The sequence below is a fragment of the Molothrus ater genome, chromosome 8 (assembly GCF_012460135.2).
Source record: "Molothrus ater isolate BHLD 08-10-18 breed brown headed cowbird chromosome 8, BPBGC_Mater_1.1, whole genome shotgun sequence".
In the NCBI taxonomy this organism is placed as follows: domain Eukaryota; kingdom Metazoa; phylum Chordata; class Aves; order Passeriformes; family Icteridae; genus Molothrus; species Molothrus ater.
The window spans coordinates 8,815,420-8,834,347 of record NC_050485.2 but is presented as its reverse complement, the minus strand read 5'-3'; the positions used below and the strand labels follow the sequence as shown (position 1 = coordinate 8,834,347).

Below are 18,928 nucleotides of genomic sequence, written 5' to 3'. Positions count from 1 at the left end.
TATTGCAGATGCATTCTAATTGGAAATTCTTCTCAGATTTGAGTCCAGAAGATCAAGTTAAAAATGGTAAGTTTTTTGGCTTTTTTACGAAGCACTCCTATCCCCACGAGCTGTACAGTCTGCATACAGTGTCATATTAGAGAAGAACAGAAACCTATTACAAAGTACAACTGAAATTTTATGATGAACATGGTGATGGTACCTTTCTCCTTGTAAATGCTAGTGGAAAATGTCACAACCTCACAAGAAGGTATGTGTCCTGATTTGATACTCAGATCTTGGTTGTGATAAGGATTTCGAGTAGCTGGAACTGTATATATTAAGAAAATACAGATTCAGTCTTTGTGTGGAAAGACTTCACTGTAATTGGAGAGAACAGGTTCTGATACTTGTGTGGCAGTAAGTGCCCAGCAGCAATGATGTTCACTTCTGTGAGGATTCCCTTGCAGTATCTGTTTTGCTGCTGTAAAGATTCCCTTGCAGTATCCATTGTCTGTAATAGTTTTCACCAGCTATGAAGGCAGATCTGCAGTAAAGGAAAATACACTGGATTGTTGGCCTGATTTCTCATGCTGTGTTTCTCCTGTCACCTTTTAGGCAAGTAGTCAGGTAACAGGGTTGTGTCTGAGGGTGTTGCTGTTTGTAAAGGAGGCACTCATTTTCTGTGTTTCTGTAAGGTGGAGTCTGGAGCTGTCTCTAATTCTTATATTGTTTGGGAGAAGAAATTATTTCCTTACACCCAGAAAACTGTAAGTAGTTTGCATTATTAGTTTTATGCTTTCAGCATTTTAAGAAGGGAAAGAAAATATTTTTGCCATAAAACAGGTTAATGTTTTACATTCACATAGAATAGAACATAGAAGTCTATTCATCTGTTCATTTCCTTGTGATAGTACATGAACCAGATTTAATCAATATACTGCTTTGAATGACAAGTGAAATGGTAGGGATTTTCAGTCACATAAAAAGACACGTAATAATATGCTTTAATTATTAAGTATTAAGGTGCTTCATATGTAAGGAAGTTTGTTCAGGAACAAATGAGAACCAAAGCTTTTAAGAATCTTGGTCAAGCTTGGAAAGCTATTGCCGGATAGCTATCTATACACACACATGTATATCTATCTATCTCAGTGGATGCTTGCACTAAGGATGACCAAAGCACTGCAGAGTAGAATGTCTTCTAGTCTCTCCAAATCATCTTCCATCTAATTTGTATTTGAAATAATTAATCTGACCCAGCTGAACTGTATTTCTCAGTTAGTAACAGAAAAAGTTTATAGTCTAAAACCAGATTTAGGTTGCAGACTACTGATATAAGTAAAACACATAAGCTTTTTTGTATGATACACTTGATAATCTGTAGTTGCTGTGTAAAAACCTCTATGTTCATGCTGAGCAGAGTGAAAGATTTGTCATCTTGGAACCAGCTCTACCAGCCCTAGCGACTTTTGTCTGATAATATAAGAAATAGGTTTGTGCTGTTTGTGTGAGGGTGTCCTATAATGCAGTTGTTACTTGTTAAAGCATTGCTTTACACACTGCTTATTACTGCTGGACTTGAAGAAAGAACACACTGCTTATTACTGCTGGATTTGAAGCTTCTCTTAAATTTATGGTTGGGGACAGATTCATTGCATCTTTCTAAAAAACCCTATGTGCTGTTCAAAGATGTTCTCTTTAAATCCTTTGAAAACACCCACATAGCCATTTATATTGTGTAGATCACAACTGCTTTGGGTTGCATTTACAGGTTAGCATTAAATAAATGCTTTTTCACTGCTTGGTCAGCTACTGTATAACCCACTCCTTTACAAGAGAGACTTGAGAATCAGATCCAATATGATTTCTCCTTTCCATTGTTGCCTTAGTTACCATTACACCTAACCACTAATTTAAGGACTTTAATAGGTGAGTGCAGTCAGATTCTGCCAAGGCCCCTAAACTGTCAGTGTATTGTGACTTAAACTGTGCACCCACATGTTTTTCAACATTATGATGGAAACATATTAAAAGGGGACAGGGTGTAAAATGCTTGACATCACAGCCTTGGGCTTTGTCTTCTACAGTAAGTTCAGCAGTTTAGGTATTTCAGAAACTTGTTGAGTGCTGCAGATTCATTTGGCTGAAACAGTTGACTCCCACAGAGATGCATGCAGGAATCCAGTAGAGGGGAAGTGGTTTTGTCTGGGTCAAAAAGACTAAGGCTTAGGGTCTAATAGATAAGATATATCTTTTATTATACAATAAAGAATATTATGTGCTGTAAATTAAGGCATTGTAAGTGCAAAAAGCTTACTGAATCATCAAGAAGGCGTATTTGATTAGGCAACCTTTAAAATTATTCTTTTACAGGGATAGTTAGTATCTACTTAAAGCATGTTTCATGTCCTTCAGTTTGTTTCAAAAAAAAACAAACCAAAAAACCAGATAATCCTCTTCTATTGCCCAACAATTGCCAGCAGCAACTTCCGGTAATCACCGCTCGTATCACTTGCTATCATTGTAGCCAGTGTCTTCTGATACATCTGTGTGAACATCTGTTTAATTTGCACAAGGTCAATCTATGCAAAGACAAAAAAAAAAGCAGAAAACTCAACCACAGTGTATGATTTAAATCCTAGACAGTCACCCCACATCTCCTCCCTTGTGAACTAGAGAACACATGCCAAGGGTGAGATGTGCAGTGATTAAGCCTGTGCAGTGGACAAGCCAGCTGGTCCCTCCAAGGCTAGAAGAGCAGCTCCCAAAGCAGAGTGCAGCAGTTGTTCCATGCTTTGTTAAGATTGTGCTGTCCTAACTGTGAACAGGTGAACTTCTCACCTGGAGGTGCTCACTTGCTACCTAGACGGGCAACAACAGTTAAAAAGGAAAACAAGCAGTTACTGCAATCAAGGCATAGTTAATTAAATTATTATGTGAAAGCAGGCTTTAAAGCTAATTAACACATGCATCTAAATGTGAGCCCCATAAAAGTTTCATGCAGTACATGATTTTACACCTGTGAAAGGAGGACTGAGTGACAAGCTGGTTTAGGTAGATGGTTTTCTGCTGCATATGACTGGGACACAGGAGGGAATTTCTTACCTCACTGCGAGTGACTACAATCCTGATGAGGGTAGAATCATCTGTGCCAGCTCCTTTCATAGAATAATAAAGTCTTTCTGCAAAAAAGGCTGGGCGATTTAAAGCACATTGCACTGCAATAAAGCATATTGTTAGGATTAGTTCCAGTAATGTATCCTAAATAGTGATACTTGGCAGGATCAACTTGGCAGGATTTTTGGTGTAGACAGGTAGAGGTTGGTCTTAGTGAAGATCCAGTTACTGTAAATAACAGGACTTGCTTATAGAGCTAAACTTATTTTCAAGTTGATCAAGTGAGTTATTCCTTCACACAAAAACTTACAGTTAGTAGCAGTTAACTCCTCTGGAAGTGTTTTTCAAAACTCTCTGAAATCTTAATTCTCAACAGGTAATTCTAAAACAGTTCTTCTCCTTGGATAGCTGGTATTGGGACACAAGGTATTTTACTCATGTTCCATTGCTAGAATCTCACTAGGAAAAGTACAAATGTAGAAGGTGCTGTAGTAGTTCTGCAACTCTTGTACTTACAGAATAGATCTTGTTTCAGGTAGATTGTTCATGCTTAGAGACAAGCCACTATTCTTCTACCTGATTCTCAGACCTGAATTTTTCCCATTAAACTTTTGAGTAGAATATACTCTGGTAAGTTTTTGCTTATCCATTATGGCTACAGAATTGCTGTCATTTGGGTAAGCACTGATATGACTGGTGTCTCCAGATTTACTACTAAATATTACTGATTTTCATTTCATCATCAGTTAATTGTGCTGAATTGTGTTGAACTGCTTTATTATAGCAAGTCAGTAGGAAAAAGTTAAGTCAAAACAACATCTTCTGTTTTGCTAAGCTTGTCCTTAGCCACAGCTGAGCTTTTTGGGGTAGATGGTAGCAAGGAGGGGGATGGAAAAGGAACTGTGCCTTCAGTGGGTTCATGTTGGCTCTGAGGTTATCTGTGTGGGTGGCTCAGCTGTCTCTGCTGAGGAGCTGCACACCCAGTCACGGCTCTGTGACACTGGTACCCCCTTTTGCAGAACTCTGAATTACACAGCTACAAGCACTAACCAGTGACCCTTGGTTCTGAGCACTTGCCTGCCTTCCCAGAGAAGTGACAAGTAGTTTCTATGTGGCCTTTTCTTATTTGAAACGGACTTCTTCTTGATGGTTGCGTATTTTCTTCACTGAAGTACAAGATGAATCATTTGAATAACTGAAGCTACTTCTGTTCTAGCAGAGTCTCTGATTATGTGATCAGTTGCCATATGGCCAGTGCTGCATTGGATTTTTCTTTGGTTACATTTAGGTTTAATTCCTAAAGGATAAGAGGGGAGGGAAGAACATATAACTTACCAATAGTCTTCAAACCATGTTCCACATTTCCAGAAAATTCTCGATCAATGCTGCTTAATAAATCACGATTAGCAATCTACAAATAAATGAGATTAATATGTGAATGATGAAATGCAGTAGCAACTGGAACTTAATTTAAAATACATTGACCAAGCTTATTTGAAATCAGTGAACACCTCCTACCCTGGAGTATGCCTCAACTGTTGCTTTCAGCTGGGGAAAACTTCTGCTTGCCAGAACCATATTAAAGCAAGATTCATCAGTCCCAAGTTTTCCTTCACCAGCTTGGTACAGACGCTGAGCATCTTCTTGAGCTTTTTGATAATCCACAGTTTGATTCTCATCACGATTACCCTTAATGCAAAGACAGCAGATTTGAAAATGAAATTTCAGAGAGAAAGCTATGCTTTAACTACTTGCATTGTACAGAGACCCCAAGCATATATCTTCAAAGCTCGAAGCAGAAAGAGAGGTCATTTGAAATACTAAAACTTCTCTTTGGTTTAATATTCTTTATAGGAAGTAAATACAAAAGTGGCTCAGAACACTATCTGTAGGACATGCTTTAAACTGCAGATACACTGACTCAGATAACTTCACCCCTACAAACCATCTCATAGTTCGAATTAAATACTGTACTTAATTCTCTATTTTACTTAATAATGTAAGCTTTCTCTTGATTTGTTTGTTTCTAGGCTTCAAGTTGCAAAGACTCTTCCCAAACGAACTAATGAATTATCTTACTGAATATGCACACCTGAAATATCTCAGGTTTCCTTCCTATTTTATTTATAAGTTGCTTATTTCAAGTAAGAATGTCTTTAGAAACCACTTACTACACTTGTGTCAGTAGGGCTTATATGACATTTTATGTGCTTTGTTGGTTGTTTTGGCATTTTGCTGCCCAGTGCATGGATGGACACTGCTAAACATACTGGCTGAGTAGGCTGAATACATTCTCTCCAATACTGTTGTATCTATAGAGGTTAATATACTATTTAAATGATGTGGTTGTCAGTTATTGTAAACTACTGGATTTATCAAAATAAAAATTAGCAGCATGAGCTTCTCCAGGTTTGCTTTCTTGTGGATTTTGACTTTTAACCAAATATCTAGATCATAGCTGAACTCTCACAAAGGAAGAAGCCAGTAAGATAGAGAAGTGCCATAGAAATTCTAACAGTAATAGGCAAATTGATCAGAGAAATGTGGGAACTTGCATTAGTTACATATTTCTTCCTAAATATGAGTAATTGCACGTTACTATTCTTCAACACAAAATAAGCCCTAGTAAATGATATGGGATAAAAGAGCTCCAGTGATTATCTGAGTTCAACAGCCGCACCTCCCTACATCTGGTGACATAAAGGGAAGGCAGGCACTGGAGTAACTTGACAGGGAGGTTTTGCTCTTATCTTGTTTGTAGGGATTCTCACAGGCATTCTGCATACCACAGAGATTATCCAATCAGTTTCACCCAGATTGCTTTGTTGACATATGCAAAAAATAAAAAGCATCTTGCTCTAACAGCAGTGTAGAGCACTGGTTTAGGGATCCACTTGGTTGCATCTGCACAATATTCCCACATAAGTTCTGATATTAATTAAGGGTGCTAAATTAGGTCACAGAATTCATAATGGATTTGTAGATAAAAGTATCTCTTGAGGAGGGACTGAAGGGTCATATCTTAGGGAATAAATTAATGACCACGGGCTAATTTCTTAAAAACCTGCCTCATGCTAAGCATGCACAGGCTATTTGTGGAGCCATTATGACTAAACATATCAGACTGTACACTGTTATCTTATATTAAAAAAAAATTAAAAGCTCACTTGGCACATAGATATAAGTAGTCGTTCAAAGTGTCCTGAAGTGTCTGATCTGATGTCTTGTTCAATGTCCCTTCCAAATTCTGATTTATAGCAGTTGACTATTTCGCGAATCTCCTGGTTTGTCCTTGTGCAAAGGATCTCAATCAGCACACTCTCCTGAGTGCCTGCTCCCTGTGCGCAGAGAAAACAAAGGCATAAATACAGAGCACTATCTATGCAGTTTCCTTCAACTGTGAAATAGGGCAGTCATCTGGTATTTCAAAATTTAATACAATCTAGCTTGTAAGAGCAGTATTGCCTGCAGTGCGAAAGCACCGAGTCTCCTGTGTACTTAAAATGGAATAAAGATTCCTCAAACATGCCATTCTGCACCAGTTCAGACAAACACCCCAAAACATCCCCATACATCCACATCAGTGACACTGGCCAAAGTTAAAGGCAAAATGGCAAGTTAAAGTCAAAAGGAAAGGAAATTCTTTGGCAACCTTAATCTGGAAATTTACCAAAGGAACGTAAAGCCTTATAATAATCATTAAAGTCAAATGTACACATGTAAATTCTGTTTTGGTCAGTACACAAGTGTATTCTCAATCCAAATGTGGCTGCTTCCACAATGTGGAACTTTTTATAGATGCTTCCCTCTCTCCAGAATAAAAGTTAATTGTGATTTCTGTATACTGGGGGATCTTACTGGCATGAGCATCTCAATTCAGGGAAGGATTTTATAGGAGATGTATGTGAGACTTCCAGGTAATCTTATATTATGAATTTTTGAAAATGGTTAAGTGGCTATTCCCCATTAAAGGCAGATCTTCATTTAAGCTCCATGTTCTCTAGAAGGTGTGCATTCATACATGGGTTGAGTTACTCATTTCCACTTGCTAGTTGCTGCAGCTCAAGCAAGACATTCCAGTAAACTGGATGTACCAGTTTACCTGAGTTAAAAGTTTAAACCAATAGTTCACCTAATCTCTAAATGGTGTCTTTATATTTCAACAGATACATCCATCATCGGGCTTTAAGAAATTACTTTTTCATTATGTTTTTTGGGTAAAAAAGGGAAAATCCAAAAATATCTTTCAGTAACAAAGGTTTATTTCTAGTAAGGAAATGCATATACCTTTGGTTTAAACAGGGGTTATGGTTTTAACCCTGGCCCTTTCTAGGTTCTAGCAAAAATTATGCCCAGGTAGTAGAGAACAAGGTTCTGTCCTGCAGCATCTCCTCCTCTACTGAATGGACATTTGCCCTGGCCAATTGGCTAATCCTGCAGAAATTGTCTGGAACTGGGGATGCAGCAGAAAAGAATTTTAAGCCCTGCAATCCCGGGATTTGTTTGACACTAGTGGATTTTTCAACAATGCTGGGACTCAGTATTCTTAGATGAACATTTTAAGATAGTTTAAAACTGTTTCCTTTGCAAGAATACCATACCTTCATTGCATGGCGTAAACTCCAGGCATCATAGTAGGTACTAGGCATGAAGAGGGCTAGAATCAATTCTTCCACATTACCACTTAACTCAGACTTCAGATCTTTAATTAAATCCTGTTCAATTATAAACATAGAAAGGGCTTTGCAGAGTGTTAGGATTATATAGATTATATACTGAAGAAAGATCAAACTAGAACTTACTTCTATGATTTATTTCTACCTTTGTACCTTTGTGCTGTTTTTCCTGTAAAGCTTTGTTTTATTTCTTATTAGAACTTCCCTCTGTCCAAGTCTCTGACAGCTCAGCTCTTCTCCATTATCTCCTCATTAATGCCACAACTACAAAATTTCACTTTAGGTTGCAAGAATGACAGGGAAGAAATTAAATTAACCTGGAATTTTATTTACTATCCAATCCTCAATCATTTCTCAGTTTGTTTCTTGGGAAAAAGAAAATTTCAGTGCTGGTTTGTCTGCAAAAAAACTCAGTAGTGTCAGACACTAATACTGAGTGTCTGACACTACAGAGTTTTTTTGCTAATACTAATACTATTAGTATTAATAATACTGAGTATTACTAATACTAATAATAAGGGCAGTTTAAGCTTGATTATTTTTGTCAAGCATGAGAAGCTTGTGTGGTCAGGGACAGAGACAGCCTCCAGCCTTCCCCCACCCCTCCTTCTGCCAGGTATCAGGACCAGCCTATATCAAATACCAGATGTCTCCCAATACATAAGGAATATAACCAAAAGAAGTGCATTTTAAAAATGTTCAAATCATTCCCCAGGACTAAAATGCAACCAGGCAGTTAAAGCAGCAGCTGAAAGTTTGGGTTTATTTCCCAATTCAAAGAACTAGTGAACATACCTTGCCATACATAGTCTTGAAAGCTGCCTTGATTTTTTGCCTTTGATCATTGGAGCGGTTAGCAACAACATTTATGATGGCCTGCTCATCAGTTCCTTGGAAACAGAAGGGCAATGTCATGTAAGAATGCAGTATAGTCCCTCCAAAACTGTGCATTTTATACTGTTGCATTTGGGCATAATTACATAATAAGAGGCTGCTATTTAAGTCCACCAAATTTTCTGCGTAACTTCATCTACTAAATAACCCCAGCCATTTTGAAAAGGTAATTTTTGAAAAGCTTCTGGGAGGGAAGTATAGTTAAATAAGCACTGAAGAAAATAAAATAATGGGATTAAGAAGTTAGATCAATAAGAACTAAAGCTTCTATTTCTTACTTACCAAAACCCTTCATAGCTTTGCGTAGGATTTCTGCATCCCTTCCAGCATCGAAGTTTGGAGCAGCTTGAATTGTACCCTGGGTACACTGAACCACTGCAGCAGGCTGAAAATAAGAGTCACATGTAACTAGATATCTACACAATAAAAATTCAAATTAAAATCACAACTCTGCAATCAGTACTTGAGAAGGAGTTCTCCATTAGTTCTCTGTTTTTTCCTCTAACACAGAATCAGGGCAACATTATTCTGAGGGTAGATGGAAACTCCTGATGCAGAACAAAACCAAAACCTTTGGAAATCAGCTGTAAAAACATTAAAACTACAGAAGCCACATAAGATTAATTATAGAAAAGAAAACAGCACATACCAGACCAGGCATTGGGGATGGTACTTGTCCACCAGGAAATCCTAGAGAAAATAAAGAACAAGGAAGGAGAAATTAATTAGGTCTCCTCTTATTATGGAAATGCCATCTAATCTGAATATAAAGTCAAACCTACCACTGCACACAACCTCTTTCCTAATGGTACCTACCACAATCTGTAATTGAATTTCTTCCCTTGGGGATAATGGGAAGAAGCAATCACAGATGCATTTTGGTACATACACTAGCAAGGCAATTCTAAAAATACTAAACTTACTGGTGCTGTGGGAACTGGCAGGATCTCTCCTTATGAAATTCTGCTATTTTTGACAGAAGCCAAGATAGCCGAAACAAAGAATGTGTGTTCCATGCTCTCTTTAAAAGATGTTATGTACATTTTAAAATGCCTAGCATGTAAACAATAAATATTTAGAACTCACTGCTGCAAAAAGGATTGAAGTAATCTCATTTTGTGATCAAAAGCACTAGTAATACAAAAGCTAAAACTAGTATTTTGTACTGGAATTTTATTTTTATTCATAATATGTATGCACATTCCTTATCAGTTTAATAGCAACTTAGTACTAGAGTTAACTAGTTAACTACAGCAACCATAAAACAAAAAGGTTTTGCTGCTTAGAACTTCTTTAAAACACAACTGATACATTCCAGGACATCATCTCTAGAGTAACTGAAAATCCTCTCTAAGGTAAAAAAAATCATCTCTATAGTCTCTATATATCTCTGTATATATGATTTTCTGAAAGAAAATCGTCTCTATAGCAACTGACCACTCAAAGCATTACAAACACTGCACTGATTTTAAGCAAATGTGTGCATTCTCCTTTCCTCTTTCTCCAGTGTGTCAGGAATCACTGTGAACACACAGATCTGAAAAATGCAATTGAGATTAACAGAACTGCTAGATACTCACTGAATGTGGACTCTGGGTTTCACAATTCTCATCAGATACTTGCAGTTTGAAAAAGGACCTAAACCACTGCATCATGACCATTATTCAGGGACAGCCATCCCCTTTGGATGTAGCACCTACAGACATGGTTCTTATCAGCCCTTCAGTGGCCTGGTCAGGAAAGGTGGCAGGAGGTGCACAGCATACAAACCTCAACAGCTACAAGTAACAAAGGTAAGGGCTTAATTTGTTACTACCTATCCTGGAGTCTCTTGGTTTAACCATGGATGCTTGGAGTTTCTTATATATGACATACCTGGAATTTGTGCTGGTCCACCTCCAGCATAGCTTTGGGCAGGAGGCTGCTGTGGATAGCCACCAAAGCCAGGCCCAGTGGGAGGCACAGCAAAGCCAGGGCCTGGAGGAGCCAGGGGAAAAAAAGAAGACTTTAGCACACGTAGTATTTTGTACTTGACTTCTTGACACAACAGGAGCCAGCTTATTAAGCAAAACTATGTAAGAGACGGGTTTCTCCGTGTCTGTGCAGTGACCCAGAACCAGCAAGGCTCTGCCAGCAGCACTCAGGTATTTACTGCTGGATGGCAACCTGGCTGCCTGCGTGCTGCTGCCTGCACCCATCACTGAACAAAACTGCTTTTCTTTGCTGTTTCTGACAAGCACAGGGAATGGTTACACTGGAGATCACTCCTGACTGGTACTCTAACAAAGGATCTTACCTCCAGGGTAAGGCGGCATTCCTCCAGCCTGGGGAGCTCCAGGGAAGCCCCCGAAGCGGGGTAGCCCCCTGGGGCAGGATACCCTGCTGCCCCTGGAAACCCAGCATTTGGTGGTGCTGCAGGATAGGTCCCTCCTCCTGATGGAGGGAATCCTCCAGGAACAGCAGGATAGGCATACTGACCAGCTGGTGGATAGACAGACTCCTGTCCTGTTGGCTGAAACACAAAAATGGGATGTCTGTATGCCTGTTAACAGCACATTAGAGTAAAAACTCCCAAGCTGCCAAAATGTCCACGTGTATAATAACAACGTGAATTATACAATTAGTTGTAGGGCTCACAGCAGCAGCAGAATTCCTGAAGCCTGGGTGGGGTCCTCCTGGTTGGGTGTTCTGATGCATCTCCTATGTTGACATGGAATCAGAGACTGCTGCAGGGTGGAAGTCACCTCTGGAGGACCTGTGATCCCATCCACCCTCAAAGCACGGCCAGCTTTGGAGTTGGGGTGAGCTCATGCAAGGCCTGATAGTCAAGTTTTCAGTATATACAAGGAATGACAAATTCACAGCCTCTCTGGGCCCCTGTTCCAGTTTTTGACCACTCTCCTAGAGAAAAATGTTTTCCTCAAACCAAATTGCAATTGCAAGCTGTATTTTCTAGCTGCCCTTTCACTGCGTACGTCTGACAAGAGTTGGCTCCAATGTCCCTATTGCTCCTCCTCAGCCAGCAGAAAACTGAACAGATCTATGCTTAGCCTGCTCTGCTCCAGGTAAGCAGCCTTCCCTGCACATGCTCCTCTTTGTCCATGCCTTTGTTGTACTGGGAGGCCACAAGCAGACACAGCATTGCAGAGATGCTCTTGCTGAAGCCTGCTGTGCCATTAGCCTTCCTCCCTGAGGACTCAGTGCTGAGCCACACTCGTCTTGTCAGCCACTGTGACTCCTGGTCCTTTATTGGAAAGCTGCTCTTTCTATCCCACACAAGGAGGAGGTGAGCTCAGCTCAGCTTGCTCTCTTTGAAGCATTAGGAGCTCACCCCCTGTTAAAAGACTTTTAAGAGCTTAGTAGCTTTGAAACTTCTGCCTCTCTTGCACAAACAGTATTCTCAAATGTTACAGGGTAAGAACTTTTTTGGGGTTTTTTTCCCCATTTCCTTTGGAATCCAGGTTATAAAGCATGGACATTCAATGATTAAATCTGGATCACTGAGTCAGACTGAACACCTATTACAGGTTTTAAATAAAAAGAACAAGTCTAACAGATATATATTTGTTTTGCTACATGTATGATTCACCAGCCATACCACAAAGGCTGCTACTAGCATTAAGATATATTAGAAATACTTACTTGGTTAATCTAGATCTCTACGGGAAAGCCCTGTAAGGTAAAAGTCATTATACATGATCTTAGAAATCAGGCATTCAAAATCAGCTTCATAATGAAGCATAATGGATGGGACCCATTACTCACTTGCTGGGAATCATCTTTACTGCTTTAGAAATACGAGTCACACATTACATATAGTACACATTCATTCTTGACCGCAGAAAACAAATAAAGTGCAGAGCAGAAAAGCCTAAATCAAATGTTCTTGGGTTTGGCTGCCCCAAGATTTCTACCCCCAAATTCCTGTGCCCAGGCTATATAATATTCTTTTCCCTAGAGGTACATTCTAACATTTCTCTGCCTGACTCAACAAAAAGATTTTATTAGAATTTAGATTCATAAATCCAAAATTAGGATCCTCAAAAGCCCTGCTCAGATCACTACTGGTGCTGCAGAAAAAAACAATTTCACATATGCTTTTTAAATCGGTTATCATATTGGGCATCATCAATGAGACTAGGAAATCATTGATAACAAGTCTAAAAGGTCTTATAAATTAATTCATTGAAGCTGGCTATTTTTTTAGATGTTAGCTAAGAAAAAAAGATATTTTCAGATGTAGTTAAAAATAAACTACAGCTAAAATCATGAGGGTTCAGCAGAACCTTAAGGGAAGAAAAGAAATCCTGGAGTTATCATGTTTTTCATTTGACTGACTTTAGTGTTTCAGAAGAAGTAAGGATAGATTGTAAAACAAAATCATCAGAGAATTTATTGCACGTATTTATATGTATATGTTTATATTTTACATGTATTTATAGCTTTTCAGTATCTTAAAGGCATTCAGCCTGATCCGTGCTTAAGTCTAGTTCTGTACTACACAGAACACAGGTAAAATTCCCATAATTACAGCATGACAAGTGCCACCATCAGTGCCATAAAAGCACAGAGATTAATCTAGCTTTGAAAAATATTGCAGGCATATCAAAAAGACTGCAGTATCAGCCATACCTGATACAATTCAGCCTTCCATTAAGTTTCCTTCAAATTTTTAGTCCATTCAGTTGTGAGATGAAGGTGGAACAGTCCTGTGGATAAGGTAGTCAACATAGAGTGTCCTCTATCCTCAGAAAAATATTTACTTGGTGTTATATGAAAGCTGGGCTACTTGAGTGAAGTGTTCCAAGCTCTTCCTGATGGCTGTGACCAGTGAAGCTTGTTGAACATCTCTGAAAATCCTGGGATATGGCTATGTGAGTATTTTGTACAGATTGGTTCAGAGATTACTTCTAACCCTACATATGAAGGGCCTCCTATTTACAGAAGAAACTTTAGAAAAGAAAAAGAATTGTTGAGATGAGACAGCTATATTTAAAACACCAAGCTCACAAGATAAAATAAAACAAGACCAAAGACTTTTCTGGAACAATGGGTGTCACTAAAAAAATTAAGCTTCCTCTTGGAATTCTTGTGTGACAGCTGTAAACTCATTCCCAGAGATACACAGAGGAAAACAAAGACCATAGACTAGAGAACAGGGTACATGAACTGACTACGACTATTTACTACTAGCTACTATTTACAGACACATGGAGCACAGTCAGAAGGGTTATTCACAGAACACAAGTGCATTAGGAATGCAACACATTCAAGAGCCATACTTACAGGGTAACCTGGGAAAGCAGGGTAGCCATCAGAAGGGGGATAACCTGGGTATGACATTCTGGGGAAGAAAAAATAAAAAAGGTATTTTCATTGTGAGGCACTATCTTTGTAGTAGGTATTAGCTTGCTAATTATCTCTTAAATCACTTGAATAATCTGCTATTAACCCACAGAACTTTCCTTTTTTTCTCTCCTACATCTGACCATAACCATCAGAATTCAGAAGGAAAGCATCTTCAACTCATACTAATTATAGTAATTAACTATCAGTCTTATTTAGGGGTCAGACAAACATTTAAGCATGGTAAGAGGCTCAAACTTCCAGAAAGCTCTAAAATACAGGATACACTTTGAGGTGCCAGCAGGAGGGAGCTTGAACCCTTTGCCAGGACAGAAACTATGCAGGTTTCTGGACTGCACCAAGCACCTGTATCCATCATCCTGCACTGCTCCGCTCACAGGGGTAGTTCCCAGGAGAAGAGCAGTACCCTAGCTATGCCATGTAAAATGGTAATTTGATAAGAACAGGTATTTAGCATTACTTCATTTGTGGAGCCAATTTCTATTTCCTAACAGTAACTGGTTTTTTTTTTAGTCACATTTTTAACAGAGGGACTTGGGGAGTAGGGGTAGAGATCATCCCATCCTGCATGTTGCCAACCAGCTGGGCAGGGAGATCCAAGACCATTAGCCAGGTTATGAAACTTTTAATGATGGGGGGAAAAAATGGACTTTAAATTTGGCACAAGCATCCTCAAGTTGAACAGTGGCTCTGTCATAACTACTTTTATAACCAAAACAACAACAGATTTTTTTCCGTCAGACTGTCGTTTCCCCCCGCTGTCCGCGGATGGGCACGGGGCGGGTTGAGCCGGGGGCCGGGTGTGAGTCAGCTGCGGCACTGGCCCGCGGTGAAGCATCAGCGGGCGCGCCGCGCTCCGTGCGTTGGGCGGGAGCTCGGCCGGTAAACACCGAGAAGTCTCCCCGTGGCGGCTGCTCCGCCGGGACCGCCGGGACCGCCCGGCCCCGCGGCCCCGCACCCCCGCCGGCACCGCGCCCGCCCCCGCGGCCTTTAAGGGCCCCGCCTGCCGCTGCCCCGCTCCGCTCAGGGCAGTCACGCATCGCCCCAGGCTCCTCCCGCTCCCACAGCCGCCAGCCGCGGGCCGGCCCGGCGAACCCTCCGGCGAGGTGGAGCTGCGAGGGGAGGCAAGTGTCCCGGTGTCCCGGTACCCACTTGTCCCGAGGCCACCTGAGCTCGTCCCCGCTCCGCAGCGCCAGGGCAGCTCCCGCCGGGGGTGCGGCTCCCGGGGGCAGGCGACACCTCCCTCGGTCGGACACCTGCCGAGCCCCGAACCGCGGGCGGCCGCGGCTCCGGGAGCGCTGCCCGGAGCTCCATGCACACCCCGGGGCTGCGGCCGAGCCCCCCAGCGATGTCTGAGCAGAGTCGGGGCTGCGGCCGAGGCCCCGGGCGGTACGAGCGGAGCCGGCGGGGCTGGGGCGAGGGGCTCCTCCCTCCCCCCCAGCCGCCTCACCTGAGGGGAACTTGCGGAGCCTCCAACCTCTCTCCGCAGCCACACCGCAAAATGGAGCCCGTGCGGCCGGCGATGCCCGCCCCGCCCCCGGCACCGAGCCCGCCCCGCCCGGCCCACGGGCCGCGCTCCCCGCGGGCAGGGGCACCGCGCCCGGTGCCGGTAGTGACGGCCCTGCCAGCACAGAACCCTTTGCTGTCCGTGCAGGCTCGGCTGTCTCGCTGAAGGGAGCTGTGAGATGCCCGGCTGTCTCTCGGGACGGACGAGAGGTAAGCTCACAGGCGCAAGTGCCACGAACGCAGAGCCGCTCGCCAGTGGAGCTGTGACAGGGAAGCGTTCCCACAGGAAGCGCCCGGAGATGCTGTCCCACGGCAGCCCTTTGCCACCCGGTAGGAAAGGGAGGGAAAAGTCCACACTGCAGTTTCCCTGTAGCACCACTGCAATGGAGTTCAGCCCTAATGCGTGTAGTTTTAAGCCAAGTCTGTAATCCAATAACACATGCGTCTTTAGATCAGGATCATTGTTCAGTAGCTGCAGGGAGTCCATCAAGTCACCCAGGCCGCCAGAACTGCATGTAACAGGCAAAGGATATAAAAGACCTAAGTGCATGGAGCTAGAGGAGCTGCTCCTTTTGCTGTAGTTACTGAAGACCAGGACCTAAGTCCCAAGAGGACATAAAGGTAAGATTGACTGACTACTACATACACTTTTCTAGAAAGAAATGTTAATTATAGTTATTTGAATGTAATTATGGGGAGTGCGCCTACTGTTTTGTTTCTGTCTGTTGTAATGTTTATTAATATTATACTTTGAATAGAAATTATACACACGTACTTTATCTGATGGTTAATTATTCATAAGACATTCTGACAAACAATATAAAATTTATGAAGGATTCACCTATAATATTATGCACCAGTTACTTGAGGTTATTCAAAATATGCCCTTTTTTTGTTTCTTTATGACAAACATGTTAGCAGTTTAGTGACCATTCCAATGTAAACAGCTTTGGTTCCTTCCTGTAACCTGGTGCAGCACTTCAGCTCTAGATGAAATAACAACCACTGTTCTCTTTGTCCATAAAACAGCGTGAAGTGCAGACAGCAGAAAATAGCTGGGTAATAATTTACCATGCTTGCTCACTTCAAATGAAGAGCACCTAAAGCCACATGAATCTAATACATTACCTATCCAGGAAAATTTGGCTTGTTCTCTCTTGTTTGCCCAGAACACATCAGGAGTGAGTGGCTTTAAGAATTTAATCCTCACAGCATTCTTCAGCTGACACTCCAAGTTCATGTCTACTTTATTTCACCTGTTAAGCACATTTCTTTCAGGACAGGTATATATTTTAATCCTTGTTTCCATGGGAACCAAGTACATTCATAAAATACACAGTTCTTTGTCTTTTTCATTTACTGGACTGTTTTGACTTAAGCTACTCAAGAAAAGAAAGATTTGTTTTAAAATAAATTCCTTTCTTTTTGTGTAAAAGGAAGAAAATATTTTTATCAAAATTATATGTGTTTGAAGAATCTGTTAAATGCATTGAATGTTTATGTATCAAGGAGAATGTTTGGAATTACTTTTTTAAAGCATGCAATGGAACCATTGTGGTCATCTAATTTCACTCTGTATTTTGGGAAATCCCTTGGCTTGTTATTATACCTACAGCCCACACATTTAGGAAAGCTTCTAAAACCCCATGCAGAGTCAAGGCAGCTTCTCACTATTAGAAAATTCAAGTTTATGGAGAGACAAACTTTTGTTCTTCTCTTTTGTAATATTCTTGCATCTGATCCTAGGACATGGTACTGGACAGAATTCTGGTCTGGAGTGACTTGGCTCAACTACGTAGTTGTGCTGAGTGCTGTCAAAAGAGCTGAAACAAAACTTTTTTTCCAGAAGAATTTATTGTTGGTGATGTAGGCAGCTAAAGCATTGCTGCTTCTCTATGTGTCTTGGTTGGAATATTGTTTCCTACTAAAGTAATAGGAAGTTACTTTTGGTGCTCTACTCTGGCCAATATAATTAAATTAAAAACAAAGTCTTCCCCCAAGTTTGTTGTAAGAACTGGTCAGCTTTGAACCATAGGTCAAAGTGTAATAAACCCACAGGATACTGCAGTGGCCCAAGTCTACATTATGTACTAAAACCACTTCTACTGTTAGACTGCCTTGTGACTGCAGTCCCAGTAGCTGTTGAGGTAACCTTCCCTGTGCAGGGAGCAGAGCGAGTTCAGCCCCTTCAGGAGGCAGGAGGAGCCCTGGGTTTGGTCAGCTGCTCCAGGGAGTCGCTGCCGGTGACTCATGGAATGCTCCACCCGCCCTGCTCCGAGCATCGGGGTTTCACTCAACCCCTACAGAGCTGCCAACCAGTCTCTGGTTCCGTTGGGAGGAACTTGAAGTTTCACCTTTCCTCAAACCACAGGAGAACAGCAGCTTGTTCTGCTTAACTCTTCTAGAAGAGTTGTGTGTCTAACATTTTCACATCAATTTTAATCATTAGGATTGAACCCATGAATTTCAGGTTGAGGTGGCGTATGTCCACAGGTTCACAAAATTGCACACCAAAACACTGCTCCTCTTTGCAGCAGGTTTAAGTTTTCTGCCAATCAACTGAAGTGACTCAACTCAAAACATAAATTTAGTGACCTTCATCTGAGTACATGGAAATAATCACCAAATGAAATTGTTAACCTGGCAGCAAGGATTTGAGTTTCAATTTGCAGATAACAATAAGGTTTGTCATTCCCAACAATATAGAATTTTTTTCTGCTGAGTCTCATCGGTTAAAAAATAGTGGATCATTACCACCTCCTCCTGAATTTTTATGAAGGCATTCCCTAAATATAAATTATAAATAAGATAGTTTATCCTGAAAGTATTAATTTTTATAAGAAACGTAACAGTCTTACTGTGCTGGAAGATGTCAGAGAGAAGCATAATGTCTGTGTCCCTTATCGCATATCTTTATTATAAGTGTTCAGTACTTGCAAGGACTGGCAAATTCCACAATGATCACAAATTGTTCTTCTTGGAACTTTGCATTTTGTGCACACCAGCTTATAAAACATTGATTTTTAACACTCTAAAAGCTGAATAGCTTTCTTTTTATGTTTTCTCCATTTTCCTAACAGGGAATGACAAAGAGCTTCCTGCAGAGGAGAGGTCAGAGAAAGAATATTTTGCTTCCCCCTCTCTCCACACAACTTCTTTGCAATAATTGAGAGACTTGTCCACCTTTGCTGCTTCCTCTTTTCTGCCACTTGATGCCATGTCAAAACTTTCTTCAAAAAACACTGTGATATGAAAATTTTGAAACATTAAATGGCTGAATTTAAGAATACTAAGTTTAAAAAAGAGAAAGGAAAGCAAAACATTTTTATTCAGACTAATAAAAAACCTGAGTTTTAATACTTATTTAATGTTCACAAATAACATTT

At 40.9% G+C, this 18,928-nt stretch overlaps 2 protein-coding genes across 3 annotated transcripts in view; one reads left to right on the top strand and one right to left on the bottom strand.

The window, feature by feature from the left end:
• Nucleotides 1-5,503, top strand: part of PPP3CB (protein phosphatase 3 catalytic subunit beta) — a 46,273-nt gene extending 40,770 nt beyond the window's left edge. The window contains exons 13-15 of one of the 2 annotated variants that reach the window (XR_004980444.2): nucleotides 9-66; nucleotides 678-749; nucleotides 5,130-5,503. The gene's annotated coding sequence lies outside the window, so the exon portion shown is untranslated. Of the gene's footprint in view, nucleotides 1-8; nucleotides 67-677; nucleotides 750-3,475 lie in introns of both variants that reach the window. The other variant, XR_008508506.1, reaches the window with a different exon arrangement.
• On the bottom strand, nucleotides 2,215-15,593 carry ANXA7 (annexin A7). Its single transcript, XM_036385601.2, is given in 14 exon segments — nucleotides 2,215-2,564; nucleotides 3,088-3,200; nucleotides 4,435-4,510; nucleotides 4,618-4,788; nucleotides 6,267-6,437; nucleotides 7,701-7,814; nucleotides 8,571-8,665; nucleotides 8,952-9,054; nucleotides 9,319-9,359; nucleotides 10,545-10,646; nucleotides 10,966-11,019; nucleotides 11,022-11,181; nucleotides 13,956-14,013; nucleotides 15,487-15,593. Coding segments are annotated over 13 exon segments (1,380 nt in total). The 5' UTR covers nucleotide 14,013; nucleotides 15,487-15,593; the 3' UTR covers nucleotides 2,215-2,441.
• Between the last annotated feature and the right edge of the window lie 3,335 nt (nucleotides 15,594-18,928).